Below are 17,063 nucleotides of genomic sequence, written 5' to 3'. Positions count from 1 at the left end.
CTCAGGCTCCCGGAGCCCACACTCACTCCTGCCCGACGGCTTCTCTCCAAGGTCTCTCTGACCTGCGAGGCTGGCTCCTACCTGCCCCACCCTCCAGCCAGGCCCGGGGGACTGTGGGAGCCCAGCCCAGCCCAGCCCAGCCCAGCCGCTGAGGCGGCCGCCCACCCAGCCAGGCCCCGGTCCACCCTCTTTACCTGCTGTCTGGGCTGCTGGCTCACAGCTTCCTCATAGCCAGGCGGCTCCTTCTTCGGCAGAGAAGTGGGGGGCCCAAAAAGGGGCTGTGGCGGGTGCTCCAGGTCCCTCTGGGCTGGGGGGCCAGGGGCTGGAGAGCCAGGCTGGGACAAGAGCTAGACAGGAGAAAGGGAGGGAACCAGTGGCTGGGGCGAGGGCAATAGCCCAGGGCCTACACGCTCCAGGCAGGCAAGGCGGGCAGCTCTGCCACCTGCACTGGCTCTCGGAGAGCTTTCTTGGAAGCCCCCGGGGAAGAAGGGATGTGGGATGGAGAAGGCCCTGACCTCTGACCCTACAGAGGGCGACTGGCTCCCTAGGGCTTGGTACAAGCCACACGGGGCAGAGGCAGGGGGGCGGGGGTCTCTGGGCTAATTTCCCCTCTCCTCCCTGGAGTTTCTGCCTGAGGATGCTCAGGGGCCTGTGTCCCTTCCTGAGTACCCGAGTCCTGTCACTGCCACCCCGAGCCCCAGCTCGGAAGAGCTGAGAGGCCACACAGAGCCTAGAGCAGCCTCACCTGTGGGCCAGGCTGAGTGAAGGGTCTGGGCTGCGAGGGTGGCAGCAGCAGGGAGCCAGCTGCCAATGTCACCTTGGTGGGGGACAGCTGGCCTCTCTGAGGGAAAGGAGAGGAGTGGAGCTCGCATCAGGTCCAGCCTGGCGGCCCTCAGTCTATCCCAGGAGGGGCTTCCCCGACCCTCCCCTGGGCCTGTCCCACCCCACGGAGCAGGGGCAGGAGTGGCCTGGCCCGGGTGGGGCTGCTCAGGAGCCGTCGGCTGGGCACAGAAGGGTTCTGACGCCAACCGCCAGAGTAGTGGGCAGGCCCTCGTGGCCCCACCCTCAAGGCTGGGGGCCTTACACAGGTGCCTCAACCTTTTCAAGTCTGAGCACCTTCCTGGGTGACACTGGGATGGCGATCCCTAGTTTCGGAGGGTTGAAGGGAAGATTAAAGGAAGCGAGCATAACCCGCCGACCACGGGGGAACTGGTGAAAAGGGCACTGTCACGAAGAGCGCCTTCACGCCCTCCTGGGGCTCCTGCCCCTCCCACACCCAGGTACCTGCTGGGGGCTCCCGCTGGCCAGGCCAGGGCTGTCTGCATTCTTATTGGTCACGGTGAGGACGAGGTGGGTCCCTGTGGAGTCAGTGAGGAGCGTGGGAGGTGTGACCCCCTTGATGAGGCTGGGGCCCTGTGGGCCCAGAAGCAGCTGCGGGGCCGGGGCTGGTTCAGGCTCGGGCAACACGGCTTCCTGCTTCACCACCACGGCCGGGGGCCCCAGGGTGCAAGCGTCTACGTGGTGGGCAGCGGGGCCCACGAGGCTGGGGCCGAAGGGGCGATCAGGGCCCGGGGGCTGCCTGCTCAGCTGGCAGCTGGCAAGGCTGCTTTCCTGCTTCACTGCGGCACCAAGCGTGACCAGGGCCGGGGCTGGTTCAGGCTCGGGCAACACGGCTTCCTGCTTCACCACCACGGCCGGGGGCCCCAGGGTACAAGTGTCTACATGGGGGGCAGCGGGGCCCGCGAGGCTGGGGCCGAAGGGGCAATCGGGGCCCGGGGGCTGCCTGCTCAGCTGGCAGCTGGCAAGGCTGCTTTCCTGCTTCACTGCGGCACCAAGTGTGACCAGGGCCGGGGCAGGGGCAGGGGCTGGCGTGGGCTGCTGGGCCCGCTTCTCCTGCTCCAGCTGCAGCCTGAGCCACTCCACCAGCTGCTGCTTCTGCCGGAGCATGCGGGTCAGCTCCTCGATCTGCTTGTCCTTTTCCTGCAGCATCTGGTCCTTGTCACGCCCCTCCAGCTCTGCCCGCATCCCAGGGCTGAGACAGCAGGACCCAGCGCGGGGGCCCTCCTCCTTCACAAGGATCTGCAGCGGCGAGGCCTGCAGGGTGAGCTGGGTCACTGGCGACGTCACCATCTCACCAAAGGTGTCCCCAGGCGTGGAGTTCTCGTCGCCTGTGCTGAGCAGTGAACGCTCTGAGGGGGTGGGAGACACAGGGGGCGTGGAGCCTGTGCTGCCAAACTTCACCACTCCATTGCTGGTCACCGTGGCCACCACCACCTCAGCCGGGGCCAGGCCCGCTGCCACCAGAGTGGGCCCCGTGCTTAGCCGAGCGGCAGGGAAGGCTACCACCACCTCGCCAGCCTTGGGCAGGATGGAGGCAGCGGCGGGGCCCTTGGGTGCTCCAGCGGCGGGACTGATTTGCTCCTGGTAGGCGCGCAGGCGCTCAATTAGGTCTGTCTTGGTGCCTGAGACGGGCAGTGACCGCAACTTCAGCTCCTGCTTCAGCTCTGCCACCTGCAAGGGGGTGGAGAGTCCGGGCAGTCCTCCTCTGTCTGGACCCCACTGGCCACTTCAGATGTATCAACCACCTGACCCTCCCACAGCCCTGGGGGGCAAGACGTGCATCTGCCAGGCTGGCCCCCTCCTCCTCGCCGTCCTCACACCGGGGGCATGGTGCCTTGTGCTCGATAAATACTTAATTGACTGGATTTTACAGATGAGAAAACGGAGCTCATGAAAGTGAAATAACTTCTTCAGGATCACACAGCTGGTGATGGGCAGAGCTAGGGGTTAGAGCCGGGTCTGAGGGACTCTGAGGCCCGTGTCCAGCTCCCCCCAAAAGGGCTGCACCTTGCTAGGATCCCTGTCATGACTGAGGAGGGAGCAGACTGGTTCAGAGGACAAACTCTCCAGGGATCCACTCCCCTTTCTGATCAGGGCAGAGAAAACAGGCCAGGCCTGGGGCGTCTCCCGCCCTCCAAAGCCCAGGGCACGAGTGCAGCCTGTGGCCCAAGTGTGGGCTGCTCTCTCCCAGGCCAACAGAGCACTTGTAGAGCAGATTCAGCAGGACAGTAGCGGGCCGCATGGAAAGGGTGGGTGCTGTAGTGGAGCTCTGAGTCTGAACCCTGGCTGTACTGCCGGCCGGACCCATGACCTCAGGCAAACCTCTCTATCCCTCGACGCCTCTGCTTGCTTATCCTTAAGCCGGGGTAACACTCCCTGTTTCTCACACTGCACTGTAGAGGCTGAGGAAAACGAGAGGTGCACAAGTGCTCCGTAAGCCCTGCGGCCCTTGACAGATACTGGCTGGCATCGTCAATGACGATGACCATGATGACAAGGCTAATGCCACGGATGACCAGGGCCTCAGAGCAGGTTCCAGGTGCCTCTGCTGGAGCTCTGCTCTGCCTCCTGCAGCCGTGGTCCTGGGCCAGCCGCCTCCCCTGCCTGAGACCGAGCACCTGACCGCCCCCACGCGAGGCCAGGCTGGCGACGGCACAAGGCCTCCAGGGGGAAGCGTGCAACCACTTACCTTCATGTCGTCCAGGTTGGCAGGCAGGGCCCCAGGCTTGCCAGTCAACGAGGTGCTGTTCTGACGTACCAGCCCACTGGGCCCAGGGGCGCCCGAGCCGGAGCTGCTGCTGGTAGCGGAAAGGCTGCGCGTCAGGGGGGCCCCACCGCTTCCCAGAGCCTCCCCTGCTGGCCTGAGAGGAAGAAAGGACAGGAATGAGCCCCTGCCAGGTCTCGCCCTAGGCCTCTGCGGGCCGGATGGAGAGGAGCAAGGGGCAAGGGCCCCGCCCACAGAGGACTCCCTTAGGACCAGGACCAAAGGGTCCTTTCATGTCAGGGCTGCCCGCATCTGGCCGTCCGGTGCCTGTGGGCGGGCGGGCACGTGGCGGGGGCAGGCCGGGCCTACTTGGGTGGGGGGTTGGGGGGGGGGCCACGTGGGGGGGGCAGGCCGGGCCTACTTGGGCGGGGGGTGGCGGGGGGCGCGTTGGGGGGGCAGGCCGGGCCTACTTGGGCGGGGCGGGCAGGATGGTCTGGTAGTTGTAGTGCTGCTGCTGCTGCTGATTGAGGATCTGGAGCTGCAGGAAGAGCTGCTGCTGCTGCAGGATCCTGGCGTAGGAGGAGTCCATGGGGGGCGCCCCCTTGTCCTGCTTCTGGTCCGGGGGGATGTACTGGTGATACTTGAGCTTCTTCACCTTCGGCTTCAGCTCCTTGGCCTTCTTGCTGCGCTGCGACTTCTCACTGGCAGACTTGGGTTGGCTTTGCTGCGGGCACAGGAGACAGAGGGCGCTGTCAGGGGCAGCCGAGTGGCTTCCGGAAAGGCCCCGCTGCCCACCCTGCCCTGTCCACGCTCCCTGCCGGATGGCACCCCTCCCAAAGCAGAGGCCTCCTCAGTGCCCGGGAGTGTCCAGGGAGGGGGCGAGGGCTGATGGGGGGCGGGGCTTGTGACTGGATCTGCTCTTAAAAGAGCTTCTAGCCCCAGTGCACAGGCCAGGCAGCCTCCCTGTGACCCTGAGCACAGAGTGAACAGGACGATGAGGTGAAAAGACCTGTTCTACGGAGCTCGCGCAGCCCACACTGGGCGCTTTACAAAAGCCGCGTCACACAGACCTGCAAAAACCCTGCCTCCCCAGGAACCGGCCCGTCGACTCGAAAGGGAAGAAACAGGCTCAGGGAAGCCACGCGCTCGAGGCCGCACAGTGACTGGGACCTCGCTGCGCGAAGGAGCTGGGATCCGAACCCTGGACCTCAGAAGCTCATGTCCATTCACTGACGGGGCGGCCGGCACACAGGGAGGCCGTCTCCCGGGTGAGGAGGGTAGAGCGGGTGTGGGCAAGAGTGAGCAGGGTGCTGAGTGCTGGGGAAGGAGCAAGGAGGGCCTCGCGGCTTCTGAGCAGAGAACGGCAGGCGGAAGGGTGGAGACTCGATGCAGGGCTCAGCTGGGGTCTGACCAGGGCGCCGTGGGCACTGACGGGATGTGGAAGGAGGTGACTGACTAGAGGAAGAAGGTACAACAGCGCGTGTGGCAGCCGAGTGGCTACAAGGTCACAGTTTTGAGCTTCGGCAACAGCGTGTGACAACAGTGGCCCCTTCGCAGAAGTCGGGAAGAGGTGCCGGTTGGCCAGGGTAGGGAGAGTGGGGGAGAAGGCGCGGGGCTGCTGGGACCGGAGAGCACCTGAGAGGAGGGAGAGGGGTCCGCTGAGAGGCCCCGGCAAGGCTGAGGGTGCGAGAAAGAGGCCGAGGGCAGCCCGGGAGCACCCCACTGAAAGGGAAGAAGACGGAGAGCCCAGGGAAAGCCACCAGAGAGAGGAGTGCGACCTGAGGCAGGTCTGAGGCAGCTGGGGGCTCAGCTTGGAGGAGAGCCCATGGCAGGGCTGGGGAGCGGGGACAGAGGCCGAGGCACTACCGGGAAAGAGGAAGTTAGATAAACACACATACACCGTTCTCGCAAACGGGGAGTGGGCAAAGGAAGGCACCAGTCATGTGACGAGGAGCAGGTCTGAGGGAGGAATTTGGGGAGAAAACCTCAGACATCTGCAGCCAATCAGGAATAGACCACAGAGGCAAGGGAGGTGCCGGCTGCTGGGGCAGCGGCTGGGAGCCAGCAGAGCGCCAGGGCACCACTGACCGGGAGGAGCAGGGGCGCCACACGGGAGGGCCGCGGAGACCCCGCCAACCACCTGGGAGCGCCCGGAGGCACAGGGAGGCTTCGCTAAGGCTGTGAGCCGCAGCAGAGGAACGTGGGCGGCCAGAGGCTCCAGGCCAGGGCCAGGGCCTGTGTGGCGGGACTGGAGAATCAGTCAAGATGGGAAGCAAGCCGAGCGGGAAGGAAGGGCACCTGCCCAGCAGGCGTGGAGCACAGGCTGGATGGAGGGTGGCAGTCAGGGCCAAGGTCCCAGAGGCCGAGGGAGAAAGCTCGGCTGGGTGGGGAGGACCAGACACCGGCTCCTCACGCTGCTGAACTTAACCTCAGCGTCCAGCACCGTGTTCCCACACAAAGGTCCCCATGGGCGTCTCGTGGGGTTGACGGTAAATGCCGTCCCTTCAGGTATCTTAGGTCAGGCCTTGGAGGAAGAGAGTGACAACAAACACCCGGCACGGCTGGCTGGGTGACCTCAGGCCCATCACCTCACTTCTCGGTTCTGTCATAGCCTCACGAGGCTCCGAGTGGACAGAGGGGACGTGTGGGCGTGTCTTCCTGGGGCGGGCAGGAGTGAGAGCCTGGCCCGCTGTGTTCAGTGAGCAGTGGCTGCGGCTGTGACGGCCAGCGTTGTGTGGAGAGAACAGATCTCCCAGAGCACTGTGGTGACCTCGGCTGGTCCCGGACCAGGAGGAGAAGAGAGCCAGCCCCACTCCCCACACTGGGACGGAGTCACAGCAGGACTCAGAGGGGAACGGAGAGGAGAGGGCGGTCAGCTAGAGGTCTGCACCTTAATGAGTGTGGGGAGGGGCTTGGCGGTGGCGACCGTGGTTCCGTTGGCGAGGCTGGGCGGCGGAGGAGGCTGCTCCGCCAGGAAGACTGTTTCTCCAGACTCTGGGCCCACGGGGAGTTGAGACACGACCTGGGAGAGAAGAGGGGAAGTGAGGACACGCCCACCCCTTCTCGTGGCCCTGGAAGCTGCGCCATCTCCAGGCTTCAGCCAGTGGTGCATCCCTGCCCTGCCCTGCCTGGAGGTGGGTGGCTGTCACCCCCTCGGACGCCATCACCGTTAAGGGGCAAATGACGGGCAAAGACGAGAGGGATGAAAAGAGCAGCCTCCAGGGTGGCAAGGAGAGGGAACTAGAAAAGGGGAAGACAGAGGGTGGTGAAATGTTACGGAACTGAACACACTCAGGAGAAGTGGCTGTTCTGAATGAGCAGACATGGGGCAGCAGGGAGGCCTCTGAATCTAACTGCAAGGCTGCCCAGCCGGCATCCTCCACGAGGGCCCACCGCCGCACCTTCTGGCTTCCCCGTCCCACCTGGCCCAAGCGAGGGACCTCATTCTGGGCCGCTCCAGTAGGTCTGGGGCCCCTGAGCAGGGGAAGCACCTGTAGTGGACAAGCTCACCTGAGTGGGGGACACAGAGGTGGCACTGGGCAGTGGCTCGCTGACTCGGGCTTCCAGGGGTGACGGCACCGAGCCCTGGGACTCATGGCTGGCAGGCTGCTCAGGAGATAAGGCATCGCTGCTGTCCTCATCAAAGGAAGAGCTGTCTGCTACTTTCGGGTAGTTCACCTGGCCCACTGAAAGCCAAGGCCAGGGTGAGACTCCTCCAGCAAAGGGGAAGAGGCTGTCCCAGCGAGGCGCCTGCCCTGCGGCCCTGCGGCCCCAGCAAGCAGTAGGAGAAGGAGGCCAGCAGCCGACCTGCCTCCTGTGTCCAAAAGAGCTCAAGGAAAGCTTGTCATCACGACCCGAAACAAAGGCCAGGAAGAGTCAGTCCCACCAGGTCATCAGAGCACTCCCCTTGGTGGGGAAAGGCCTGATGGTTAACCCCTTGCTTTTAACTCCGCCCTGCATTCAGTCTTCCAAGTCAGGGTCTGCCCTCCCGCCCCCCAGCCTGCCACCTCCTGTTTCCCTGCTGTTGAAGGCACTTTATTCCCATCCTGTGGCTGCACAAAACTCTCCTCTTCTCCCAGAGGCTCACGGACCCTGCGATCAGGGACGGAAGGAGTTTGGGTAACAGCTATGCAGGTGCAGCTCCTCCCCTGGGCTGCCCGACTCCCCGAAGACCAGGAGGAACAGACAGAAGAGCCTCGTGGAGAAGGGCCGCCTGCTTACACAGGTGAAGCAGAACAGTGGAAGGACAGCGACCTCCCTTCAGCAGCCAGTGACTCCCAGAGACCCATGTCCTGGGGGCAGGCCTGCGCTCCGGGGCAGGGACCAGGCTGGGTGGGAGAGGCGGGAGAAGCAGGGACCCGGCATGGGAATCCCAGATGCAGAGAGAAGGAAAGAAGGGGATGGGGCAGGCAGGGTACTTCAAAAAACTCCTGTCACAACCCTGCCACCAGCACGGTCAGGGGAGAAGTTCTGCACCGGCACCGTCCACACAGGGGGAATGAGGCAGCGGCGCAGAAGTGAGCCGGCAGCCATGCCGGGGACGCAGCTGCGGCGGGAAGACCACAGATGAGGAACGCTCTCCCGGCAGACCCTCCCCCGCTCCAGGGCCGTGCCCCGAGGCCCTGTGCCCCTAGGGCCCAGCAGGGTGCCCCTGAGCTTGTCCCCCACCCCGCACCCGCCCTCCCAGGGGCCTGCAAGGAGCGCGGAGAGGATGCAGCTCGCTGACAGTGGGCCCTTCTTGCCGGTCACGCTAGGTCTAGGTGCTCTCCCACAGTCTCCTGCTCCCAGAGAGGGGACCTGCCATGGCACAGCAGCCACAGGACAATGGGACTCAGGACGGAGGAGCTGCGGGTCCACCCCCACCTCAGCCCAGCCTGAGGAAGCTGCTGGCCACACTGCAGCGGCCCCAGGGCCGTCAGGCCAGGTCACTGAGGGGCCCACCCCTCTCTCCTGCAGCCAGGGCAGCCCGGATGGGGCCCTACCCGGCCGGAGTTCACGGGCCAGGCGCCCTGGAGCCCAGCCGCTGCTCTGCTGGCGGGAAACGTGGATGCTGAGGGGAGGCCGGCCATGACGCCGACGACCAGCTGGCGGCGCGTGTGTGAGCAGATGGCCTCAGGTGTGTGGTGCAGTCCGGGAGACGGAGGCCGTCTGCGAAGCCCCTCCCATTCCGGTGCACACCCGGCTCTGCCTCCCCCTCCATCCCCCACCTCCTCAGCCTCTCCCCTGACTCCTTCCTCTCAGCCCTAAACCTCCTCCTTGACCACTATGCCCCTCTCTCCTCTCCACTCTCTTCCTGAACAGACTGACCATGTGGGCTGTCACCACTGCCTTGCCTCCTGCTCACTCCTTGGCCTGCACGCTCACTGCCGGCGAATGCTCCTCTCTCCCCAGTCACCAGTGATGACCTCGTTCCAAACTAAGCTACTTCCCGGGCCTCAAACAAGCCGTATTCCGCCAGGGCTCCAGGCCACACTGCCCCCGCTGTCCCCTCTGTCCGGAACGTCCCTCTGCACCCTCTCTACTTGGCAAACTGACTCGATCTCCAGGTGGGCCCGAAACGTGTCGTCAGCCCCACCGCCATCCGCATCCCTGAGAGAAGCCCATCTCGGATGGGCTCTCGCTGCCCCTGCCACACACCGCTGTCCTACACTGTCCACGACAGAGCCGCCAGCTGGTCTGTAACGAACGTCACTGCAAACAGCAGCAGCCCTTCCCCGAGTCTCCCTGGGCGCCCAGGACTGTGCCGGGCCCTTCACCGCCATCGTCACCTGGGAGCCTGCAAACTGTCCCGAACGGCAGGTGGCTTGGCTACGATGTTACAGGGCCCTGGTCTTTCTAACTACGTGGTGCCACCGTGCCTGGGAGCTAGACTCAGAAATCACTTGTGCACACGGCAGCCTTCTCCCGTCAGACTGAGTTCTCTGAGGGCAGCCGCAGCATATTCTGTTCGTCTCTGTAACGGTAGGACTCACACAGGCCTGGTGCATGGCTGACTCTCAGCAAACATTTACCAGACTTGGGCTGGCTGGAGAGTCCAGAACTGACCTTGGCCCAAACGCTGTCGTGGAATCTGGTGAAGGTCCGGGCAGGAAAACACTAACACAAGGTGAAGTGAATGCCAGGGCAAAGCAGGGAGTTAAAGGGGAAGAGGGCGGTCAGGGCACCTCCACTGCGGGTGCAGATGAGGTCCCAGAAACCGGTCTCCTCTGAGCCAGGGCTCGGGCCCAACGCGGCCTGCTTCGGGCCTACTCCTGTGCCCTCCCCTGCCCTGCCCAAAGACCTAGCTCACTCCTACGTGAGAGCACCTGAGCCTCCTGAAGGTACGGCCGCTCCTCGGGGGCAGGTCTCAGGCCTGCGGCAGCCAAAGAAACATGTCTGTACCAACAGTTACCAAAGTCTGAGGGAATCATGTCTGCACACCTGCCCGTGGCACACGAGGCCCTGCACGTCCTGGACTCTGTGGCCTCCCCCTCACGTCTCAACACCCGTTTCCAGCTCCACGTGCAGGCTGCTCCTTCTGCCCGCTGCATACGCTTTCATTCCTACTCACCCTGCACCCCCATCTGGGCCTCAGCTCTTCTGATGCCGACGCCCGCTGTCGGGGCCGGCCTCCATCACCCCCATCTGGGCCTCAGCTCCTCTGACGCCGATGCCCCCTGCCGGGGCCGGAGGGGGTGGCCCTCCATCACCCCCACCTGGGCCTCAGCTCTTCTGACACCGACGCCCGCTGTTGGGGCCGGTGGCGGGGGGGGCGGCATCCATCTCACTCTCACCTGTTTCCTTGCCTGTATCTGCTCCTGGGCTTAAGCTCCGTAAGGACGAGGGGCTTGGTCTGCCTTGTGGGGCTGTGGCCCTAGCACCTAGCACACTGCTTGGATCAATCGACCTTTACTGACTGAACTATCTGAGGAGAGTGCCAGGCTCCAAGAAGAGATTTCACTAATGAAAAGAAACCGCAGGCACAGTTTCAAGGTCCCAGCATCTCCACGTGCTCACACACACCACCCCGGACATCTACCTACCTTCTCTGGGAAAGAGGGACAAGCCCCTGCACTCACAGAGATGGGAAGTGGACAGAGGCCTCTCTGTCACTGATGCAGTTATTTTGGCACGGCGCTGATCTGTGAGGCCACTGGCGCTGTCCCAGGCTCACAGGACCCGTTTATCAGGCTCTCATACTCTGTACCTCGGCTCCCCCAAGGCTAAGCAGGAAGTCAGGGAGCAAGCTGTCCAGAGCCCATGCCCTCTGCGCCCCGCCTTCAAGTCCACACGTGGTGGCTGGGCCTCCTCACCAATGATGGCTTCCTTCAGGCTAGACTCCACAGGCAGGATGTTCTTCTCCACCAGCTCCATGGGGCCAGGCCTCTGCGCAATCTTCTCGTTGAGGTCATCGGCCAGCCTGGCTCTTTTCAGCTTCAGCTGCTTGGCCTGCAGGGAAGGCTCAGCCGAGGTCTCTGCCCGTGGGAGAGAATGGAGTGCAGGAGGATATAGGAATGAGCTGGTTCTGCCCTGGGAACTGCAGAACAGCTCCCCTTCCCTCTGGGGAAGGAGCAGAGACCATGAGAATGTAAATCAAGTGCCAGGCGGAGTACAGTGGCCCGGCCTGAAGTTTCACAAGGACAGAAGAAGGGGCCCCCACTGTGGACAGTGTGTGGTCACGCACAACAGTGGTCACTAGGCACAGGCTGGCCCAGACGACTCTCTGAGCTGGAGCTAGAGCTGAAAGAGCACCAGGCAATGGGTGGTGTCTCCTCTCCCTCAAGCTCGCTGCGTTATGGGGACAATCCACCTCCCTGCTCTGGGCCTCAGTGTCTTCCTCTGCAAAGTGTGGGGTTCAGTCTAGGAAAGTCTTCTTCCAACCCCAAAGTGGTTTCAAAACCAAACAAAAAGTGAATAGACTCAAGCCAAAACCTTTCCTTCCCTAGAATGAGGAAAGAAGTGTGTGTGGGCAGGTGGAGTACGTCTGGGATGATCTTGCTTGTACTTCACAGGTGCTCCTGTAAATACTGAGTGAGCAAATGAATGGATGGATGGATAGATGAAGGAATGTATGAAAATAGAAAGTAAACACATTTAAGAACAGGGTTGGAGGAAAGAATTTCATACCGAGGTTTTATGAGATCCAGGGCCACGACATGGCCATAGAAAAAGGGAAGCCACCCCAAGAGAATGTGACTGTGCTCCTTTGGGAATTCCCAAAAGCCAGGGGTGGCTGCCCACAGCACTGCTGTTTTAACTGCGTTAAGGCTCTGGCTTACACTGTCAACAGAAACGGGAGTGATGAAAAAGAGGGACGACGAAACGTGGGTGGTGCAGGGGTGAAAACAGTGAGAATGAGGGTTTAGATGAAGAAGCATTTCCAATCTAACACACCTTCCAATATGTGCATCCTGACCAGCTCCGATCTCTCTGGCCGGGAACGAATCTTCCGCTTCAGGTAGTCCTCTGTCTATAGAAAAAACACACCAAGCAGCTCTCAGATCCAGGTCACAAGCTTATGGCATGAACAGGACCAAAAAGCAGCCGTGCCTTTAGTGGGTCACCTCTGCAGCCACCACAACCTCAGCCTGGAGACTGCAGGGTCCTGAGGCCTGGAAGGACGTGTCCACTTTCAGCGCACCTGCCAAGGGCATCATCCATCTGTCAAGACCATTTGTCGCTCTGAGGCTGGACTACTAATATATTTTTTAATCTATTACTTTTTTAAAAAAAAATCAATTTATTTATTTTATTTTTGTCTGCATGGGGTCTTTGTTGCTGTACGCCGGCTTTCTCTAGTTGTGGTGAGCAGGGGCTACTCTTCTTTGCGGTGCGCAGGCTTTTCATTGCAGTGGCTTCTCTTGTTGCGGAGCACGGGCTCTAGGTGCACGGGCTTCAGTAGTTGTGGCACGTGGGCTCAGTAGTTGGGGCTTGCAGGCTCTAAAGCACAGGCTCAGTAGTTGTGGTGCACGGGCTTAGTAGCTCCACAGCATGTGGGATCTTCCCGGACCAGGGCTCAAACCCGTGTCCCCTGCACTGGCAGGTGGATTCTTAACCACTGCGCCACCAGGGAAGTCCTAATCTATTACTATCATATGTTATGTTCATCAAAGAAAATTCAGAAAATTAGAAAGTAAAACAACAATAAAAATTTTTAATCATCCACCGTTAGTATTTGGGGATATTTGTTTCTAATCATTCTTCCATGCAAAGGTAAGTTTAATTTTGCAAAGCTATAATCATACTGAATGTAATTTTATACCTTATTTCAAAAAACTTGGCATTGCCTGATACCATGAGCATTTTCCATTCACTCTGAATGGCTGCCAAGTAGAGTACTAATTTTGATACATGGTGTCATAGCTCTAGTTCCTTAAAGTCTCATGTCCTCATTTCTGCACTTCTGAGACGCCAAGCAAATTAAACCATTCCCTCAACAGTCCCAGAGCCAGCCCACTGCCCGGCGCTCACGTTATAATGTATATATGACCCCGGATTTGTCTGACTCTAGAGCCTGTGCTCTTAACCTTTGCACCAGAATTTTACAAACTATAGGTCAAGACCATTAGTGGGTCAGGACCAGCACAGGATAGGGTAGGATAGGACAAGACAGGACAGGACAAGACAGAGCAGAGTAGGGTAGAGTAGAATTGAATAGAAAATAAAGTATCAGAGCATACTGCATGCTTGCTAGCAAGGTAAAGACTTGCTCCTTGGACTGGCCTTGGTGCTCTGACTGGTCAGCTCTGTGCCAGCCCCAGGGTGGTGCTGAGCTCTCCAGGAGACGGCTTACAGTGGCCGCGGGTTCAGGGCCTATCACCCATCTGCAGTGGGCAGAAGTACTTCCATGACTGCCGGAGAAGACGGCAGAACAGGTGTCGTACACTGCAGGTCTTCACAGACAGCAGAGGGAGGCATACGGTACTGATGAAGAAAACACCTGGAGTCCACACCCCAAGGTTTAAATCCCAGTAAGCTTGCCACTTACTAGCTAGACAAGTTAGTTAACCTCTCTTAACTGCATCTATTAAGATAAAGATAATAACACCTAATTCATAAGAGCTGATGTGAACATAAACAAGAAAAGGGTATAATTTCACATATAAAAGTACTCAATAAACTAGGAGCTGTACTAATTAGTTCATATTTACTCCTTGCCTTGGAGAAGCAGGCCAGGAAATGGTGCCAAGTCTTAAGACTGGGTTGAGGGCACAGGCAATGACATTCCTTTTCTCTCTGCTGTATTCTCTCATCCTCCCAGGCACTGAAACAGTACAGCTGGTCACTCCTTTGGTTCCCAGGACCTGTGGCCTCATTCTTCCCACTCACTCTAAGAATTAATCGTAATTTTCCTTAGAAATTTGTTAAAAATAAAATAAAGACAGAAGATAGTAAGATAAGTCTTGGAGGTAAATATTTCAGTCTCTGAAAGAGCTGTGGGTCTTAGGGAGCCCCGGCCTATGATCCTCCATCTGGGGAGGCTCTCTTCCCTTGTCTTTTACATAAAAGAGAAAAGTGAAGGGGCTGAGAGGGGGAAGCATGTTCTGGCGAATTCCCCATCTCCGCCCACACTGGGCAGCAGAATATCCCCTGAGGCCCCCGAGGGAACTGAAACCGAGGGGGACAGGGCAACAAGCCAGGTGCTGCAGTGTGAACCTGAGCTCAGAGGGACCCAGCTTCTGCTTCCACGGCCTCAAGTGGACCCTGGCTGCTCAGGGGCACACGGAGACCAGTAAGGTTTCCATGCCCATTCTGGAGAGGTGTGGGCAGTGTGGCCAGACAGGAGGGACCACCACTCAGCAAGCTTTTCCGTGGCTGGTGGTCATGTCCTAACAGCTATAAAAGGCTAAGTGGAATTAAAGATGGGAAAATACTAGTGGTCTCCAAACCAAAAGAAGGGAGGTGACCATTACATACCCTTGAACGTACTAAAGGAAGAAACTCATTGTGATCATGGCCCATATCATCGCACAGGGAGACGCTCAGGTGGGGATGAAGCAGAAAAGCCAGAGCTTTCTATTTAGAACCATAAGGCCAGGGCTGACCCTGGAGGCAATGCTAGACTGGAAGGAAGATGACAGCAGCACAACAGGCTCTGAAAATGCTCTTAGGAATCCTTGGGAAGCAAGGTGCCTTACCCTGGCCCGCTCCAAGCTCCTTCTCTGCTCATGAAATGCAGCTGGACTTTTCAAAGCTGTTGGGAGAAGAATGATATAAGAATTACTTTATAGTGAAGCATCATGTCTACTGCTACAATTTACAGTGGAGAAGGTATCTTAAATTCAAGTTAATTTTAGCAGTACTATTAATATCAGCTGAAGTGAAGAAGAAAACGGCACCTGAGTAAGCACGTATCTTTATGGTTCAGCTACCCCATCAAAACAATTCTGGTTACTTTGTTCCTAATGGGAACAGTCACTGCCTAAGCTTGGGCTCTGTAAGGTGCACCCAGGGAACATAACTTTAATGTAATCCTTATGGAGCAGTCAACTCTCCAAGAATGCCCACTGGGCCTCCCTTTACCCTCGGGGAGACCGGGACACAGAGCAGAGCTGCAAGTTGGGTCCACCCACTTTCCTTCTCCAACCTCATCAGGAATCGCAAAGTGACCGAACTGTTTGAATGAGGCAGTTAAACCAAAAAGACATTGCATCTACTTGGGTGCCATTTCCTTCTTCGGTTCAGCTGGTATTAATAGTGCTGCTAAAATTAACTTGAATTTCATCTTGAAGGACTAAAAGAACTTCACCATGATTGTATGGTTAACCTTGGTGCACACAACCAGCAGCTGACCAGAGGCTCACTGTATCCCCCGTCACGGACCCGGCTCTTTTCTGGGGCTACCACCACATGGCCACAGCTCACAACTCAGCAAAGCACACCGAGGGTGGGGAGACCAAAGCAGGACCCTCTACAAATGCAGCGCTGTGAAGAGAGTCTGTGTCAAAAACTCAGCAGATAACGAGTTGGGACACCCTGAGGATGAGAGGGGAAAAGGCCTGACTCACTTCAAGTTGGGAACAACAGCAGTAAGAGGAAAATTCATAAGACCGTGGTTAGTTTCACTTCTGCTGCCCTAGAATTTCAGAGCAGCTGTGAAACTGTGTGTGCAGATAACTTTTGCTGGGCTGCTGGCTGTGGTAGGAGTGCAGGGGTAAGGAGACGCTAAAAGTAGCCAGAGCACAGATATGACCCTATCCTGCCTGGGCCTTTGTGCTTCCTCCCCCCATCCCACCCCCAGGGGCTGGGCCTCAGGAGCAGCAGTCCCCGAAGAAAGCTCCAAATGTCACTGCAGTACTTCTTTTTTTCTCTAAGTTTTTTTTTTTTCCTAATATTAAAGTAAAAAAGAAACCCATTTTAAAAGATCAGTTGGAAGTACGCTATCTTCTAACGGCAGGGGGAGCGCTAGATTTAACAAATAATCTCTAAGGAAAACCAGCACAGGCTCCCTCTCCAAGCTACCAGAGCATTCCAAAGCATGACCCAGGCCATCCCAGCTCTAATCGAAGGTCTTGGCATCTCAGTGGGCAAGCAGACAGCCCCTGCACCTGCTTCTACTGAGTAAGGCTGGTTCAACTCCAAAATCAGCCTCCAAAAGTCCTGATATGCAGAGTGTGATGGACCAGCAGGGAATGAACACACAACCTTGCTCTAGGAGCGCTTATCACATGGACGAGACGAGAAGCACTAAGAATCAAAGCAAAACTCAGTGTCCGCACCGCCCCCAGCTGCCTTGCTGCCTTAGTTTTCTCCACAGCTCATCACCGCCTGACGCCCTGGATGGTCATACCGCATCTCTCCGTATTCACTGCCAGCCTCCTACCACTACAATAAGCTCCTCTGTGCACGGCAGGGGGTTTGTCTACTTCTTTCTGACAGTACCCCCGCCACGGAGAGCACATAAGTCATTCAATGAATTAATGAATATTCTATAAGGAACGGATACAAAGTGTACACTGGTGACAGGAAAACTAGAGGATTCTGTGAGCTCTAAACTTTCATTTGTACAGCCAGAATTAGGCTCTCATCTTGGTTCAAAACTTCACAGAAGTCCCAGATATAAAAGCAAGACATGTGCATGCCTGTCCTGGGTTCTACCAGTTACCGCTGGTGTGACACGGGGAATGACTGCTTTCCAGGTCTCATTTTCTTCTTCTGTAGAGTCGAGTCCGCCCACCTCCTAGAACTCCTGTGACAACCGAAGGAGAGTGAAAGGGCTCTGCAGCCATGGCGCCTTCACCAACACATTTAGGGTGCTGCTGTCATCACGTGCAGTGATTTGGTTGAAACAGGGGTTAGATTCCCACACGGGCCAGCTAGTTCCTACACCACGGTCACAGATAATCTGGCTAAACACCAGTCAGCGTGCAACGACCTACACTGACTATCCTAAGGGGTAAGGCAGATCCAGCTTCTGGGAAAACAACTCACAAAGCACAGAATTTCTTGATGGAAGGGGAGTGCAACATTTTCATGTACAACGAGGATGTTGCACCATGAGTGGGGATAAGTGACAGGTGAACTGGCTGTACTGTACGTG

At 58.4% G+C, this 17,063-nt stretch overlaps 1 protein-coding gene across 1 annotated transcript in view; it reads right to left on the bottom strand.

Moving 5' to 3' along the window:
- MRTFA (myocardin related transcription factor A) overlaps window positions 1-17,063 on the bottom strand; it is a 166,733-nt gene that overhangs the window by 2,981 nt on the left and 146,689 nt on the right. Inside the window, exons 5-14 of the mRNA XM_065888122.1 lie at window positions 14,662-14,717; window positions 11,918-11,993; window positions 10,837-10,998; window positions 7,055-7,230; window positions 6,435-6,566; window positions 4,015-4,268; window positions 3,530-3,701; window positions 1,713-2,511; window positions 1,285-1,514; window positions 195-347 (exon numbers count right to left, since the gene is read on the bottom strand). Of these exons, the coding sequence (XP_065744194.1) occupies window positions 195-347; window positions 1,285-1,514; window positions 1,713-2,511; window positions 3,530-3,701; window positions 4,015-4,268; window positions 6,435-6,566; window positions 7,055-7,230; window positions 10,837-10,998; window positions 11,918-11,993; window positions 14,662-14,717 (2,210 nt within the window). The remainder of the gene's footprint in view (window positions 1-194; window positions 348-1,284; window positions 1,515-1,712; window positions 2,512-3,529; window positions 3,702-4,014; window positions 4,269-6,434; window positions 6,567-7,054; window positions 7,231-10,836; window positions 10,999-11,917; window positions 11,994-14,661; window positions 14,718-17,063) is intronic.

This window comes from Phocoena phocoena, chromosome 11 (assembly GCF_963924675.1).
Source record: "Phocoena phocoena chromosome 11, mPhoPho1.1, whole genome shotgun sequence".
Lineage (NCBI taxonomy): Eukaryota > Metazoa > Chordata > Mammalia > Artiodactyla > Phocoenidae > Phocoena > Phocoena phocoena.
Note: the sequence above shows the minus strand (reverse complement) of the source record. Positions and strands in the feature narration are given on the sequence as shown.